The sequence below is a fragment of the Pinus tabuliformis genome, chromosome 5_2 (genome assembly GCF_031772625.1).
Source record: "Pinus tabuliformis cultivar Carrire ecotype Pingquan chromosome 5_2, CPIR1, whole genome shotgun sequence".
Classification (NCBI taxonomy): domain Eukaryota; kingdom Viridiplantae; phylum Streptophyta; class Pinopsida; order Pinales; family Pinaceae; genus Pinus; species Pinus tabuliformis.
In genome coordinates, this window is record NC_142306.1 from 249,524,458 (window position 1) to 249,543,142 (window position 18,685).

Here is an 18,685-nt window from a genome sequence, read left to right on the forward strand (position 1 = left end):
AAAATGCGAGGTTCAAGAAAATCCCAGCAATGAATGGAAATGGAGTGTTTTGTTCCATCGCTCATCAATCACTCTCCATAGGATGGGTTGTCTCTTAAACCCCTCATCTCCCTTTCATCATAGTAGGCCCGAATGGCTTCTTTGGCCCTGTCCATGGCCTCATACAAATAGCCCATTGCAGGCTTCTCACCATCAACTAACCGAAGAACCTTTACCAAAGGTTAGTAACAACACACATGTTCTGCACTCCTGCCCAAAAATCTTCCTGGTATGAAACTAGTCTGCATACGGTCTCTCCCTCTGGTTTGCGGCTCATTGGCAAAGCACGCCACTCCTCTAAAAGAAACTCTCTTCTTCACATCCCACATAGAATTCAAGAGAGATTGAAGAAATATGAAACTGGTGGCAAACCGTGTAATGCGGAGTGCACTAACTCTTTGTTGTTGGTGAATCTTCTCATCAAGCTAAGCACAGATATATGGTTATATATAAATTTTGTAATGCTTTTGGATGACTCAACAATATCTTTGACAAAGGGAATTTTCCCTATGTCCTCCAACATCAAATCAATCCAGTGTCCAACACAAGGCGTCCAAAATAAAGTAGGATGCCTATCCATAAGCATCCTGCTAGCAGCAACATAATTTGCAGCATTGTCCGTTATGACTTGGACAACATTTTCTGCACCCACCTCCAAAATAAACACATCTATCAAATCACATAAAGTTCTTGCATCTTTGATTTGTGCAGATGCATCAACAGATTTGATAAACATAGTCCCCTTGGGCAACTAACCAAGAAGTTTACAAGGGTTCTCCCCTTTGGTCAGTTCAACCATCTAACATCACAGTGCATCCTGTTTGTGCCCATGCTACCCTAAAATCCTCCAACTTTTTGGTGCAGTCAAGCTTTTCATTTTGAAGAATCCGGCCTCTCATGTCATGATAAGAAAGGATTTTGTACCCTGGGCCAACAGTTTCAATAGCATCAATAGCAGGTTGGAAAATGGATTATTCTTTACAATGCTGAAAGGAATCACTCCAAAGGAGAAATTTTCTAACAACTTCTCAGCTTATTCTTTCTCAGTTTTTTTAGCATTGAAATGATAGATGGCTGTGAACCAGGTGTGGTTCGAGGAACAAAAAATGATGAGGCGACTACCGGATTGGTTGATGCTACAGTAGAACCAGTGGCACTTGCTTGTTCAGCTGACTTTTTTAGTTGCCTCTTCATTTCTTCTTTGGCCTCTCTATTGTGGTCTAAAGTTTCCAATGCTTTCATGGCTCTTTGGATGAGTTCAGGATTTGTATTTTTGCAAGGCCCTACATCAAATCCAGGGATTTTTGCAAGGTGATACTTCAATCTGTACACCCCCCTAGACATATGGTGCCCACACAACTTGCAAGTCAAGTTTAGTCTATCATTCGGAGCATTAGGTTCACCAAATTCCCAGAAAGGGTCCAATTTCCTTGGCATGTTTGATTTTGAACTTTGAAGTTGAAAACTTGAATGGTGTTTCGGTGAACCTATGGGAAAATAAGGATTACAATTTAGTATTTACAAGTTACAAACTTACAATTTAGTATTTTACTATTTACATTGTACAAAAACTAAAAAAAAATTACATACAATTTAAGAAACCCCATTCCAAACCCAACCAAAAAAACTAAAAAAACAATACATTGGACAAATGTCAAAAACCCCATTCCAAACCCAACCAAAAACATTGAAAAAAAACAAAAACAAAGTTACAAAACAATGAAAACAAAAAACATTGGTGCCCATACCGTTTTTATGGAGATAATTGGTCTCCTCCTTAGCACACTCTTTGATTTTCTCCTCCACATAGTTGATTTAGCTCCAAAATGGCAAAATCTCCAAGCCTCCAACACTCCAAACCCCACCGCGCGCTCTGCTGTCCAAATGAAATGAAAAAAAAAATCGTGTTTTTCCCTTTTAACACGCGCTGCCCGAGCCTCCCACGATTTTTTCGGTAAAAATCGGCAAAAAAAAATCCGATTACTAAGCGCGATTTTCTCTTTTCATTGAAATTATCGCGATTATACGATAACATCGCGATAATATCGTGATTTTAACAACACTGGTTCTATCTGCACTTTACTTTATGTATATGTGATTAGTAATCAATGGCTAATAAAAAGAATTGAAGTAAACTGCTCTAAGCATAGAACATACCATAATTTAACACTCTCACACATACATAAACAATTAATAATAATGTTAAAAATTTAAGTAAAAGGACAGAAAGGAAAAATAAAGGAATTTAACATTACCACTTTAGAAAGGAAAGATAAAGAAATTTCACATTACCACATTACCATTAATTGCCAGCATTTTTTGGTCAAACCTACTCAAAAAACACAATTATGGTTCAATGTGTCCAGGGTACATCTAGGGAGCACACTCACTGCTCCAGGAGCCTCTGAGGCAGCCCCATGCTCCCCTCAGTGGCAAGGGGTGTCCCAAGGAGCCCCAGAACCCACTCCCATGGGTGATTCCTTGGAGGGCATTCCCCAGCAACACTGACTGTCACTGGACCATTCTCTGCGATAATGACTCTATTGGGGAATCACCTTCGTCCTCGCCTCATTCTGCTTCTATCTCTAACACACGTTAAAATTTTCCCCCATTCCCATGTCTTAGCTAGGATGGAAAGCCATTTCTGTTTTGTTTTAAATTCTGTGTATTATGTTCAACATGGGTTTTCCATCTGTATTATTTTGTAAATTTGTACACTACTGTCTAACACATTAGTTATTTTACTTTTTCGTAGATTAGTGATAGGAGTAGCTTTTGCACTCCCACTATGTACTTGCACTGGTTGTACTTCCAAGTCCCATTGCCCCTACTACTGTGGTCATTCATTCAACATTAATAAAATTATATATCCTTTCTAGAAAAGCATGCAGTTTTCAAATTTCTGAATATTTTTATGTTCAGACAATTTGCAGAGATCTAAAAAATGCCTAACTAGGAAATATATACCATGAAAATATGATGACAACAGTAGAGTTAATTAAAATCAGAAAAATGCATTGAGGTTAAAACCAATAAGTCTCTCTGATTAGTCACAGACAAACTTGCAAAATACCCATATAATGATCACTATTGGTTTTTTCAAGCTGGAAGGTGAGAAAGAAAGAAACTCTACACCTAGTATGATAGAATGTAAAACATACCTGGAAACAGACATAAAAAAGCTTGGAATCAAAGAAGGCCTCTGCAAGAATAAAGTGGGGCTGTCAGATGAGCTGCAAGTGTTGGTGTAATCAAATTATGAAAAATATAAACCCTTTTAACCATAGAAATTCAGATTAAAATTGTGATGTAATAAAGCACAGTGACAGCTGGAATATAAATTAAACACAAAGCTACTGGACAGCATATTCCAAAAACTATGGCTGTGGAAACTAAATAAAAGGTTAAGCATGTCAACTCTACGAGGCAATTAAAAATATTTGCAATTAGTGGTGCCATAAAAAGAAATATTACCAAATTGAAAAATAATTTTGTACATAAAAACAACTCCAAGGCTTCTCTAGTAACACACAGAAGTTTGATGTTTTTCCTAACAGAGTAGACAAAGTATGGAAAGCATGAAAAGATGACTGTCCTTTTAATCTGGCAACACTGCGGTAACTATCAAAAGCTAACTATACCACAATGAAAAACAATATGTACCACAAACAACTAAAAAGCTTCTCTAATACTACAAACAAGCATGATATCTTATGTTCAAATTCAAAAGTACAAGCTGAAGCTTTCTGGGAAAAAGAGGGAAAGAAAACAAGAGGGAGTGCATAAAGCTTCAAATCAACTATGGAAGATCAAATCCTCGATAGCATCAATATACTGTTCTTCTTCTCCTGTACACTCGCCATCTTAACTGCTCTTTCAAGATTTGTGGAATGACTTCCCAGAATTGGCTACATACCATATTCTCTGATCAATATAGGCTCCTGTTTCAGGATTGGCAGATTGCACCATTCTCAGTATGACACTACTTTCCAATGGAAGTAGGTAAGCAAACTTATGACCAATTTCACTGCTGTTTCAAAATTGATTATTGGGCTCTTTCAAAAGTAGATACATCATATGAACTGGTATCAACAATTCATTCAAAATCGATAAGGATGCCAATACTCTAGCTTATGAGATAGATGTATTGCATATGATACCTTGCGACTAAATTTGAGGATCTCCATCACTTTGGATCATATTATCGCTTTCCAGCATATTATTTAACTACATTGGACAACCACATTTTCTTGATTTTGATCATGGAAAAGAACAAACAAATATCTTGTGAGCCAAATCCAGATTTTTCCACATAACCAAAGCATCAGATACTCTTGGAACTTGCTTTGAAAACCAACATCACATAGAGGTTGTGGATGGGGAAGAATGGGGTCAGAAATTATCTTGGAACTTGCTTTGACAACTAACATCACATAGAGGTTGTGAATGGGGAAAAATGGGGTCAGAAATTACAGCTAAAAGTTGTCTTACAATTCATCATTAATTGAACAGATTTATATTTTGGGGGAGACCAGATTATAATACTGTGGTTACATAACAAAAGAATAAATATAAACAAAAACAAAAACAAAAAACAAAAAAAAAATTGTCCTATGATGGTTGAAAGTCTTCATAAATTAACCAGATGATAAACTCCATAAAGCATCACTCTGTAACAATTCAAAGATCCCAGAGAGTTAACCCAAAGATATCATTCTGTGACATTTAAAAGACCTCATAGAGCTGTAGGGAACAAAAGAAGGTATGTGTTCTGAGGGAAAAAATCTCTACGCTGTTCCAATAGAACAAACAGGCTGAAGAAATCTTCCCCGTCTCAGTGATAGGAGAAGAAAATCTTTGATTGCTTACATACATGAAGCATTATCTGGAACCCAGAGAAATTATCAACTTCAAAAAGTATAATTGAAAATATAACTGAAAGCTTCTGTACAGTTCTTAAAATCTTTCTTTTTTGAAAAAATTGAAGAAAAGTAAATTTGCATTCAAAAACTAAAGGAGAATGATGCAAAGTTGCCAGGAAATCTGAAAATCCTTGAGATGCCTGCATGGAACAGTAGTGAGTGAAGGCATATAGATGTGCATAAAATTATGCAGGAAAGAAAATTTGAAATCAATTAGGTAAACCGTAACATGTATTTCTTAAAGAAAAGTTCATTATTAAATAGCAGCTTGCATGTCTGGAATATGTATATCAGGATTCAGGACCACGATGACAAATGTAAAATATCACACTGGTACACATTCTCATGGCATCATCGTTACATTTAAAAGTAAACAACAAACAACCATGTAATTTAAAAACTTCCCACAAAACTGGAAATTCATAGCACATGAAAATAGGCAAAGTAACCAACAACCAAAAGGTCCAACCATTAGTCACAGCTAACCACCAATCATAAAGAAGATAAACAACACATCAGAGCTAACCAAATGGCAAATAAAAATATAGATGACATGCCAGACATGCTTTTAATCACTAATCACGAGAAGAACTGTGACCCAGTATAAATTAATATGCAAGAAAGGGGGTGGACAACATCCCAGGTGACATGCAACTATAACTATCCTCTCCCTATGGGGCTCTGCCAAGTTGCCAACACCAAGGCATTATTGCCCTTAATCAATTTAGCTGATGCAATCATTGAAAGGCACCTTCTTAGACTCCAACTATTTTAGTTTAGCACTCATTACCAAGGCTCTGTGTGCCTACTGTTTCTAGCTCATGATTTACAGACAAACAATAGTTAATAACTGCATGCAGCTATGAGGCAATACCTTGTCACACCTATAGGCAATTATGTCAATGTGAAAACACGAACTTCTACATGCAATGATGAGGCAAATAACACATTCTTGGGATCTAATAAGTTCTAGCACAACAAGTCGTCAAGTTGGCATGTTTGCCTGCCTTTGAATTGAACATAGGAAGGTGAAAAATCCTAGATCAAAGGTCTACTAACTATAGGAATTTGTAATGCATTCTCTAAACAAAGAAAAAGCAAGAAAGACATGGAAACCAACTTATGAATCAATGGCATGCCTTTAATAGTAGTATTTAACAGAAGAAAGTGATATCTAAGAAAACAATAAATAGATGTAAATCCAATTACCTGACAAAGTACTCGTAACTCCCTCAGTAAAATGATGAGTGCAATGGCTGCAGACAACATCAAACGGAGATTTTAGTGTCAAAAACAGTTTGCAAAGACGACATGCAATAACACAGTAATCCAAAACAAACATGCAGTCTTATCTTTAAATTATACTTGCTCCAACAGCATGAACCTTAAGAAGCCACAAACAGAAAATTGTTCCTGAATTTCTATTATTTCTCTATAGACAATTCAATGCCTCTCTACATGAAATGAACCAAAAATATTCACTTGCTGAGAAGGATTTGTCAGAATAAAGAAGTTTACGTCATATGATAACAACTTAGATGCATTTTAGATGCACAAACAAATCAAGTTCCAATATCAATAATCGTCTCACGAGTTTATTATTTCAGGGATAAAGTTGCTTGCTCTGCCACAACGCCTGGCATCTTGATAGAATAAAGAAGCTCACATCATATGATAACTTAGGTGCATTTTAGATACAAAAACAAATCAAGTTCAAATGTCATTAATCGTCTCATGAGTTTTTTATTTCAGGGATAAAGTTGTTCTATCACAAAGGGTTGAAATTCTGATGTTCTATGCAGTAACAATCACTTATTACCTAGATAACCGGATTCGTCCTATAGGCCCCACGAATCCCGAATCCATCGTGTCTGACACAATTCTCTCGAGATTCGTGTCCAAAAACCATGACACGTCGTGTCCTATTTTGACACGTCGAATCCGATTGCGTGTCACGATTTTGGCAGCGTGTCCTGTTTTCGAGACTCGTTAGGCGGCAAAAGTGACCTGCACGGGTATGAAAAGGCCGCATTTGGTCATTACAGCCACGCATATTTTCATTTGGCAATCGTTTTGGCAGCTTAATGATCAAGTCTAGGCCCTAGTATTGATATGCTATTCATGGTAATGTTTAAGAATGTTTAAGTGACATTCTCCTTAATTTCATTCTTTTACTTAAATTTTTAACATTACCATGAAATGACTCAGGATGTTTGAGAGTGGTTCTGGCCTCATTGGATTTCATATGGAGAAAGTAGAATTTTAGATTTCATTCAAAATCCAGCAAACATATCAATTTTTCAGGATTTTAGGATTGGGGGATTGCAATGTTTCCATTGAATTTTCAATTTTGTCATGTATTAGGGTATGGAACTCGTATTTAATCAAGAGCACCAATCCCTCTATGTACCTTGATGTTAGTGACATTGGTTGTCGAACTCCTGTATCATGACCCTCCTAAAAATGTACGCATCACTCAAACAAAATCTTGACTTGACATGTTATGCTTGTTCTATCTTATGTTAATGCTTAAAGGGTGATATTAATGACAAAGATCCCTATAGAGATACAGAGGTAATGACAAAGATACCTCTGGATATTAATGCTTAGAGGGTGATATTAATGACAAAGATCCTGATTTTCCAACAAGACTTAAAAATTAGACATTTCTCGTGGTGACAAGAGGGCCAAGCATAAAAAATAGATAATAGATTCACATGTATTTGAATTTTGTATGTACTATGCATGCTAATAGCTATAGATGAAGATCTATATTTGAAATCAATAAATTTGTATCATTAATTAAAATTTATGTAAGAAATATCTAATTTTTAATATATATATATATATATATATGATTCGTTATATATTATTTTATTAAATATATATATATATATATATATTTATTTTTAATAAAATAATATATAACGAATCCTATGTGTCCTGTTCCGGAGGGTCAACGTGTCCAAATCCGACACCATGAATCCTGAATCCCCGTGTCAGGTGACTTAGCTTATTACAAAACTTCTTTCTACTGCAATATCAATTAAGCAATTGTAGATAGAACATAAACCAAATGCACAATAGAAAACAGCCAAAAACAAAATGAACCACAGAGAATTTAGGTCCAATGAACAAGGAAAAACCTCGAGGGGAAAACCCAACCAGATTCTTCTTCTATTATATATCAATTGTTCAGCAGAGATATAGAGTTCAATGAGATATCAAGAGAATGAGTAAGCTCACCCAAATCTGAACAACCTAAAGCATAAAGATCACTGGTAGAAGCAGATGCAAACAATGAATCAACCTTCCCTTCAGCTCAATCAACCTTGGCTCACCAAGTCCTACTCTTACTCTCCAAGTCTCTCTCTCACAATCTTCTTCAAGTCTCTCCAACTCTCTCTCTCAAGTTCGAATTCTTCTTTCACAACGCACTAGTAAGGAGAGATGATATGAGACACATATATAGGAGGTGCAACGAATTCATGCCATAAAGGAGGTACAACTCGCATGCCATGAGGTAGGTGCAACGCATGCCTTTTTGGGAAGAGTAACTTATGCCATTAAGGAGAGGCAATGCATGCCTTAGAGAAGTGTAACTTATGCCATTAAAGAGGGTCATCATTTTAGGAGAGAAATGTATGACTTAAATAAGGAGCGTGTAAGAGGAATCTTTCATGACAGGCCTTTAATGAGTGTGTAAGAGAGAGTGTAACGTATCCATTAAGAGAGAGAGAGAGAGTAACGTAGTGCTATGTGAGTCATCAAGGATAGAGGTGTGAAGTGATTGAGTGTCATGAAGGGAAAAGTGACTTGAAACTCCTTTTAATAATATCATAGTATCATAAAGGATAATACTAATAATAATAATAATATAGATGATTAAGTCTGTTATGTAAAAAATTAGTTAGTTTTAGGTTTATTATTTAATTTTAGGTTAAATTAGACGAAAGGGCACGATCATAAGATCATGCCCTTCCCCAAAGGGTGCCCATGGCAATATATAAGCTAGGAACCCCAATGTAAACAATCATCATCTGTCAATTCATTTATTAATAAAATATTTCTATATATATTTCTGTTTATCAAGAAGTTTTTACTTCATCTAGTATCAGAGCAGGTTAGTTATCCCCCACTTCCGTTGTGCTCATAGTTCATCTCTGCAACTCACGCCAATTTTTCTTCCGTCATACAATTCTCCACACAAACCTGTCCACCCCAACGTTGTCCGCACTCTGCCGCTGTCCATTCCATACGCTAGTTGTTGCACGCGCATCTGCATCCCTGTCAACCTGCTATTCCGTGCGGTGTTCTCTGCGGTGAACTACAACGTTCTTCATCTATAGTGACCAGGTAAAGCCATCGTTCTTCATTTGCGTGAGTTCTGCAAGTGATACGCTGAACACCTCAGAAATCCTGTGCTTTACGTTGAACCCTTAGTCAAGTGTGTTGTTTTACCATCGGTCAATTCCGTCGTCGTATCTACGGTGACATGGTGTGAGCCGTGGTCTCTTTCCTTAACAGTGGGCTGCGAACGGATCGGTGGTCTCCTTCCTTTACGGTGGGCTGCGTGATATTCCCGGTGGACGTGACTGTCAACCAACACGTGACCATTTACGGTGGACGTGATTGTCCGCATTAAAAATATATAATATAATTATAACGTTACATATATAATTATAACGTTAAATATATATAACGCTAATTTATATATAATATATATAACATATATATAATTATATTATATATTATATATAATATATATAATTTAATTAATTAAATTTATTTTAATTAATTAAAAAAAAAACAACTTATGTCATATAATTAAATTAATTAATTTAATTAAATTATTTAACAACAACAATGACAATGGCGGATTTTCAAAAAAATTGTTGGACGCGGAGCATAACATAAATAGCAACCACGATGAGGTCAATAAAAGATTAGATGATTTCGAGATCAAGCTTAAGGGGCAGGCTGACAATATCAAAAATCTTCAGGATACGACAAATCGAATAGAAATAAAGATGGAAAATCAACATGCCCAAACAGAAGTAGATCTCAGAGAGTCCTTAACATTGTTGAAACTTCTGTGTAAAAAGATGGATTGTACACCCGCACAACTACTACGAGAAAATGAAGAGAATCAAGAGCACAACTCATCAGATTCAACAAAGTCAACAGACTCTCATGAAAAAGTTGAATCCCCAAAAAAATCAGCGACACCCCACCAAGAAGTGAGTAATGTGACTCTTACAAATAAGAAACTTTGGGATACCTTTACCAATCAACACCCCTTTTTTGCTCAACCATTAGCGACATACCAATGAAGGGCAAAAGTCGAAATGCCTAAATTCGATGGAAACGAAAAAAAATGTTGCATGGATAAATAAAGCAGAAGAATACTTTGAGATATATGACATCAATGATGATGACGAAAAGCTCAGGCACGCATCCATGAAAATGGAAGGGGAAGCATATAATTGGTATATGTGGTGGAAAAAGACAACACACGTCATTAGCTGGAGAAAACTTAAGGATGCATTCTTTAAAAGATTCCAAGGTGTAAAGGAAGAAGAGTTCTTTTCAAAACTCATCAAATTACGACAAAAAGGAAGTGTGGACGAATACACTCAAGAATGGGAGACCTTAGTAACACAAGTACCTGGGTTATCAGAATCTCGTCTAATTCAGTCATACGTCTCGGGATTCAAAACCCATTTACAAGCAGAACTTGAGATGCATGACATTACATCAATAGAAGTAACAAGACGAAAAGCAAAAACAGCGGAAAAGAAATCTGAACCAATATTTTGGTCAACAGCGGAAAAAACATATTCAAGACGAAGGATACCCCAGTATGTGGACTCAAATAATACAAGATATGTTCCACCACATCGTCGTGAGGATGAAAAATCTAATGTGGAAATGCAAAGGATAAAAGAAGGTAAATGTAAACATTGTGGTGAAAAGTGGAACCCCAAACATAGATGTGCTAAAGGAAAAGAACCAAAGAACCTATATAATTGTGAAGCAACCAATGATTCAAACAGTGAAGATTATGACATAGAAGAAATAGAAGACGCCCCAGAATTCTCACCAGAATTAGATGACAGAAGTATTCCGCAAGTGTCATTATCAGCTATGACAGGTATATCACAACCTCAGACTTTAAAGTTAAAAGGACACATAAAGAAGAACAACGTAGTGGTTCTCATCGACTCGGGTAGCACACACAATTTTTTAGATGCAACCGTGGCAAAGAGACTCAATATTTTTTCATTTCCCTTACCAAACATGAAAGTGATGGTAGCTAACGGTAAGAAGATTGAAAAGGTGGGGAAATGCCATAAGGTCAATTTGCAGATTCAAGACTTTAATTTAGAGTCTCCGTTCTTCACGGTACCGTTAGGAGTAGATGTAGTCTTAGGTATCCAATGGCTACGAACTTTAGGTACTTATGCCGCCAACCATCAAGTACAATTTATAAAATTCAAATGGGGAGGTCAGAAGTACAAACTACACGGATTCCAAGCACCAGAAAATCAAGTTGTATCATCATCTCAAATGATAGAGCTAAGTCAAAAAGGAGCACCCGCTTATGTAGTACAATGTCACCAATTAGAAATGTTATCTGCAAATATGACCAGTGAAGAGTCACCAGAGATACAAGATCTAATTTGGAAGCATGAAAAAGTATTTCAAGACCGACCTATGAAAATGCCAACTAAAAAGGAAATTGAGCATACAATAGAAGTCAAGGCAAGGTCAAACTCGTCAACACCAAGCCATACCGATATCCACATCACCAAAAAACGGAAATTGAGAGATTAATTCAAGACCTTTTAGAGTGTGGGACCTTGATCGTCTTGGAATATCTGATCAAGTGGAAGGACTTATCTGAAGAAGGTGCTTCTTGGGAGAATGAATCATTCTTCAACAACATCCGTCGTTACTTTTGCTTTGAGGACAAAGCATTCTTTCGAGAGGAAGGCAATGTTATATAAAAAATTAGTTAGTTTTAGGTTTATTATTTAATTTTAGGTTAAATTAGACGAAAGGGCACAATCATAAGATCATGCCCTTTCCCCAAAGGGTGCCCATGGCGATATATAAGCCAGGAACTCCAATGTAAACAATCATCATCTGTCAATTCATTTATTAATAAAATATTTCTATATATATTTCTGTTTATCAAGAAGTTTTCACTTCAAAGTCGAAATTGAACTATTAGGATTGATTAATAACAAGTTAAGCGATTGTCCATCGACTATACTTGATTACCAATTGATGCAAGATGATTTACTATTTTTGGAAAGTCATACTTGAGATGCTAGACATGACTTTCTAATTTTAAAAAGTCACTCCAGAATTGTCAGGAATGAGTTGTTATTTAAAGAAATTCTTCTCTGAGCTGCCAATTTTCAACACAAAGCCTGGCATCTTGATAGCACTAGTTGGATCTAACAGTTCCTCTAGACATTACTCTGCGCAACTGAGGCTTTTATGAGCAAAATATTTCTGAATTGTGTGTGGAAAATAAACAAGGATTGCACTGTCTCACACTTTCCAGGTTTGCCAGACTGCTTTGTCATATCAATTATACCGTCCATTTTCTCAGGCAATTAACCGTTCTCGAGGGAAAGGAGCTACTTCCCAAGTCCCTGTATCCAGCAGGATGAAAATCAGTACACGTCAGATAGTTAGCATATCTCTTGTGGGATATAGCACATCCTGCATTACTTACTGTGCACCCCGGCTATTACAGATGAGTTTAAAAATATCTCTTGGGATTTTCTTGCTTTAATGAGTTGACTTATACAACGAGTACCTATCAAAGAAATTCTCTTGAATTGTAAATTCAGATCCTGTGGCAGTGGTAAGGTGCCAGTTTGAACCCAAGTCACAGGGTTCATCAAACCTGAAGGTTCAGGCTTGAAATTCGGCAAACCCAAAAAATATTAGGTTCATCCAGGTTTGCCAAACCTAAAATATGAACCTCAAGTCGAACAAAATCGAATCAAACCCACTCACGAATTTCATCAGATTAAAAAATCAGAATTTACTTCAGGTTCAATTTAGAGCTTTTAAATATTGTTAAGAAAAAATTTTAAAAAAATGGGACCCATGGCACGTTTATCAAATTTTGATGTGCTAAAATCCTTTGCAGCAAGTGCAATTCTCCATCATGCTTGTCAGCCGTGTGTCAGCACAACCATTTCTTCATATATATTTCATATTTATTAATCAAAATTCCTATTGACGTGTTTTTGATGTGATTTCTTATTTTTATGTTCTCTCTCTCTCTCCCTCTCTCTCTCTCTCTATATATATATATATATCTATATATATATATATATATATATAGCCGAACCTTATCACAAAATTCAAATTTAATCGTTGACAAACCCAAACCATGTGACTTAGGTTTGAACTGGCATAGAGTTGTTGCAAGGGCTATGCCTCCCACCAAATTCCCAAAGTGAAAATCTTACCTACCAAAATCCTGACCTGAATAACCTGCACCAGCCTTAGCAAAATTTTGTTTAGATTCACGTGTCTCGTATGCAAAATGTTCAATAATACATACAACAGCTTCCTATTCCCTGCCAGAGTTAGTATTTTCAACTACAGCAGCACTGTCTTCGGAATGTTCAAAAGCATGCCTGGTTTGTAACTGTTGTTCTGACAAACATCGACACTATCTGTAGACACCATTCATCATTTTCTTGTAGACTAAATGATTTGTGACTAGTGACAACCTTGCAGAAAGTGATATCTGGAAACTATAGATGATTTAAATGGTAGCCTGTAGGATTATTTTTAATTTTGTATTCTCCAATCATTCAGAGTGGAGATATTTGAAACTTTGACTCTTTACCCGCCATCATTCTGTTCTCACTGGAAATGTGCACTTCGCAGATGTAATTATATGCCTCAAGTCTCTGCTGCTATTGATGAAGATCCTGATACTGCACTGGAATCTGCAAATATTGCTTTATCTGATATAACACTCCCAATCTCTGCTCTGAATTTGGCAATATTAGTAGCTGATAAACCAGAATCCGATGTTCCCTTTTAGCATTCTGCAGCTTCTATATCATATTTGCTCTGCTTTTTGTTGACTAATCTGTTTGGTTGCAAGCTTTTCCCTTGTCAAATATCCCGTTTCTGTGCCAGATGCCGAAATGTTACTCACTGGTAAGTACCTATTTTTTAATCTACAAAATTACAACTTTCTTCCCTGCTGATTACCTGCCAACACTGATGGGCAAGAACTCGTGTTGACAGTTTAGAATTAGAGGCACTATGTTGAAGGGCTTCTTGTTTGTAAGCATCCAAATTTATATTGGCATGACCCAGCATGTGACTAGGCATCTGTTGCCGATGCCCTCCAAACTGCCAGGATGACAATTTTTCAGAATCCATGAGAAGCATTGCTTGATGGTATACATCTACATTTCTATGACCAATTCTTGGAAGGCTCATCATGAAAGTAGATGCTCTGTCCTTCGTTTGTCTCCTATTTAGATATGGCTTGTTACTCCTAATTTAATATCCTTTTTTTGTTAAAAATCAACCTATTCAGCAAATGGTTAGCTCTTTAGAATACACTTTGTCCAACTAAATGGATTTGCTTTCTTTAGAGATCATCACTGCTGTTCAATTTTGAAAAAACGCATTGTTCTAGTTAATTATGTTCTTAAATGGGCATGGCCAATTCTGGAAGGAGGTTGCATCCCAGGACAAACCAGCAATCATAGAAGAGGTGCTAAATTATTGTATACCAGATCTGATTCACTTCAACAATTTATTAAAAACCCCTGAAAGTATTTTATCCCGCTTCCTGCTTCCGCTCCCTCTCTCAAGCAGCCATGATTCTTCTGAAGGAGAACTAATTGGAATAACAATTAAAACTAGCACAGAGATCATAAATTAATGCTACCTGATCTACAAGAATTGACAGGAGCCAGGACTGCTGAGGGGCATTTCTTCTTCATGTAGGAGACAGGTGGTTCCTCCTCCATGTAGATTGGGTGGTCATGCTTTGCTTTTCAACTGTTTCCTTCGCAAGATATTCTGGGCATTTTTGGATTCCTACTTGAGAACTGTATCTTCCTGCCCATCCTCAATGACAGTTTTGACCAATGCAGCTGACTTCTCCAGCAGAGTGACTGCATTTTCTCGAATATTGTTTTCATCACAGCATTCATCATTGTTATCTTTACAATTTTTTTATTTTTTATTTTCCTTTGGTGTTTGAGAGTCAGGGTCAGAGGAACTTTCATAATAACCCTCCTGTGCAACGAATTCACTGAACCTGTTTTCTGACTGAATGGGATCTTCAGATTGGGCTTCGTCTTGTTGATTTTGTAGCCTCGGAAGGTCTTCTACATTGGCTTGGTGTCTTAGCATGTAGAAGATATTTGATTGCCTCTTTAGGTGCTTGCTTGGTGGAGTAAGTGATATTATGATTTATTTCCTAAGGTTAACTTAGGAAAAGTACAATAATTAATTTAATTAATTATTGTGGACTATTAGGCCAAAGTTCTAAGGATAAATAATAAAATTATTAAGTGACTTAGATATAATCTCAACCATTGATCTCAAGTGAGGCTTATGATTTAATCCTAGCCATTGATCATTTAGGAGATTAGGGTTAGAGATTTTGGCTTAATGAAATTTATAAAATAGCATAAGGGAGAGGCAAAGACACAGTTGTGGAGAAAATAATTTTCTTTAGAGCAAGAGGCTTGACTAAACTGAAGAAAAGTGTAACAGCCTACAGGGAATTTTGGGAGAAATTCAGGAAGCCTGACTTCAGGAATCGAGGAGGCTGAAATTTCTAGAGGTCGATTTTTTCAATTGCACAGGAGATGTATAAGGTGAGAAGAAAGGAGGCTGATTCGCTGGCGAGACAGGTCTAATTCTCCATGGCCAAGTTTCTTAATGAGGATCGATTTCTAGGGGCTGATTACCTTGAGGTCTATTTTTCTAGTGGGTCTGGGTTTCTAGGTTCCAGCAGTTGTATTTTTTTCTATGTTTTCACTGTGGGTCTAACCCAGAATTTTCCGGAGTTTAATAATATGAAGAAAGATTGTTTTGGGTACAAATTTGCTATGGTAGTGTCATTTCTCTCTCTATTTTATTCCTGCTATACTTTTTTTGAGTTACTATACCAGTGTGTTTTACTCAAATATTTATCTCACAAATCCTAGCATATGTGATGCAGGAGGAACAGGCAAAAGGTCATGTTTTGCATATATGTTGAAATACTAAAGAAGTCAATGTTGCTGAAATCAGGCAACCCGTTGGCATAATTGAGTGGCCTATTCCACTTCTAGGTTTCAATCATAGAATCCCACAAAGCCTAGCTCAAGGGATGTTAGAGGAATGAGAAAAAGGTCATGTTATGCACATATATGTTGAAAGGCTAAAAAAAATAAAAATCAATGTTGCTGACATTGACATTGAGATGTAAATGGCAAGGGTCCAACAAAAACAAAAGTCATAAATATCGGGAAAATATTAGTAAAAATTGGCAAATATCGACAAATCTTTAAAAAAATAAAAATAAAATGTTAAAAAATATCCAAATGTTCACAGCCCAACAATTATTCCATCTATTCACGATTTTTTATATAGTTTATGATAAAATGGCAATTTTTTTGGCCAAAAAAATCGACCAGGCCAAAAGATTGTAACTTCTTGATTTTTTTGCAATGAAATCAAGATGTTTGAACACTACCAAAAAAAATGTTGTGTGCTAATGTAATGTTCCCAATTTTGATTTTTCATCTGAGGTGGTTAGCAAGGAGACTTGGGATGATGCTAAGCATAGCACAATTTTATAATGCAAGTTTTGGAGACGATTTTTGGCTTGAGGGTGTCAAGAGTAGCACAGGGAAGACATGAAATGAGAAACCAAACAAGAAGAGCTCACAAGTGCGGATCACCAGGAGTTACCTCAAGCAAAACGCCACAGAGGCTTCACATTAATCTCCAATAATAAATAGATACAATTTGTTAGGGACAGCAAATCATATCCCTGAATAATAGGAACTGAATAACTAAGAAAAGGAAAATCACAACTACATAACAAGAAGAGCCTATTCTCCATTAATTCTAACACTCCCCCTTAATGGAGAAAGGGTTCTTAAACACACTTAAAATGTCCCTAAACAACTCAAACTTCAATGTTCCCAGAGGCTTAGTAAATATATCAGCCATATTATCACAAGAATTACAATATTCAACATAAATTTCTTTGGACTGTACCTTTTCTCTAACAAAATGAAATTGAGTGTCTATGTTCTTAGTGTTTTTATGAAACACAGGATTGTAAGCCAGTTTGATGGAACTTTGATTATCGCAATTGATAACCATAGCTTCTCTCTGTTCTTCCCCTGCATCTTGGAGAAGTCTGCGCAACCAAACTGCCTCACATGCTACTGCACACATAGCTTGATATTCTGCTTCTGCTGAGGATAAGGCTACAGTATGTTGCTTCTTGCTGCACCAAGAGTTGACCCTGGATCCAATGCTAAAGGCATAACTTGTAATTGATGTTCTATCATCTAAATTTCCCACCTAGTCAGAGTATGTATAACTTGTCAAGCTAACATCAAATGAGTCCGAATACAAAATAAAAAAGTTTGAAGTTCCTTGCAGATACCTTAGTACTCCTTTCGCTGCAAACCAATGGTTCTCATGAGGTTGAGTCATGAACTGACTCAAAACACTCATTGCATAAGCTAGATCTAGTCCCGTTGTAGTCAAATAGATAAGACTACCAACCAACTGTCAGTACAATGTTGCATTTTCATATTTTGAACCATCATTCACTTGAAGTTTTTTGTTCTTTTGTAAAGGCACAAATGCAACCTTGCACTCATCCATTTTAAATTTAGTCAACAAACTCTTAGCATACTTACCCTGGGACAAGAAAGTTGGCTTGAATCTCTCCAAACTTCTAGACCCAAATAGTAATGCATTTCTCCAAGGTCCTTCATCTCGAATTTCTGTGATAACTGCTGCTTGATTTCTTCAATGAGATTTTCTACATCCCCTGTCATGATCAAATCATCTACGTATAAAGAAATCAACATTATCTGCCCCTCATCATTAAACACAATATACAAATTAGGATCATTTTTGCTCTGTTTATATCCATGCATGAGGAAAAATGAATCAATTTTGTCGTACCAGGATCTAGGAGCCTATTTTAAACCATATAAAGCTTTCTGTAGTCTAGAGACTAAATGCTCTTCTCCCTTCTTAAAAAACCCCTCAGGCTGCACTGAGTATACTTCTTCTTTTAAATCACCATTTAAGAATGCAGATTTAACATCTAATTGATGTATTTTCCAATGATGCTTAGTGGCTAAGCAATAATCAATCTAATAGTATTTAATTTTGCAACAGGGGCAAATGTTTCCTGAAAGTCAATACCTTCTTTCTGGGAATACCCCTTTGCAACCAACCTTGCTTTATACTTATCAATAGACCCATGTGCTTTAAATTTCAGCTTAAATAACCATCTGCAACCTATGGGTTGTTTACCATGAGGAAGCTTTACTAGATCCCAATTATTATTCCTAATAATAGATTCATATTCCTCTTTCACTGCTTCCTTCCATTCATTTACTAGCTTCATAAAAATTAGAAGGTTCTGCAATGTTTAACATACCAGTCATGAGCGCATAATCCCTATACCGAGC

The 18,685-nt window shown here is 36.3% G+C and overlaps 1 protein-coding gene across 6 annotated transcripts in view; it reads right to left on the minus strand.

Annotated features, from left to right (window-relative positions):
• The window catches only part of LOC149158474 (protein FATTY ACID EXPORT 3, chloroplastic-like), a 96,492-nt gene that overhangs the window by 20,574 nt on the left and 57,233 nt on the right, over window positions 1-18,685 (minus strand). For all 6 annotated transcript variants that reach the window (XM_089436241.1, XM_089436238.1, XM_089436240.1 and 3 more), the window contains exons 4-5: window positions 6,171-6,217; window positions 3,201-3,241 (exon numbers count right to left, since the gene is read on the minus strand). In XM_089436241.1, the coding sequence (XP_089292367.1) occupies window positions 3,201-3,241; window positions 6,171-6,217 (88 nt within the window). The remainder of the gene's footprint in view (window positions 1-3,200; window positions 3,242-6,170; window positions 6,218-18,685) is intronic.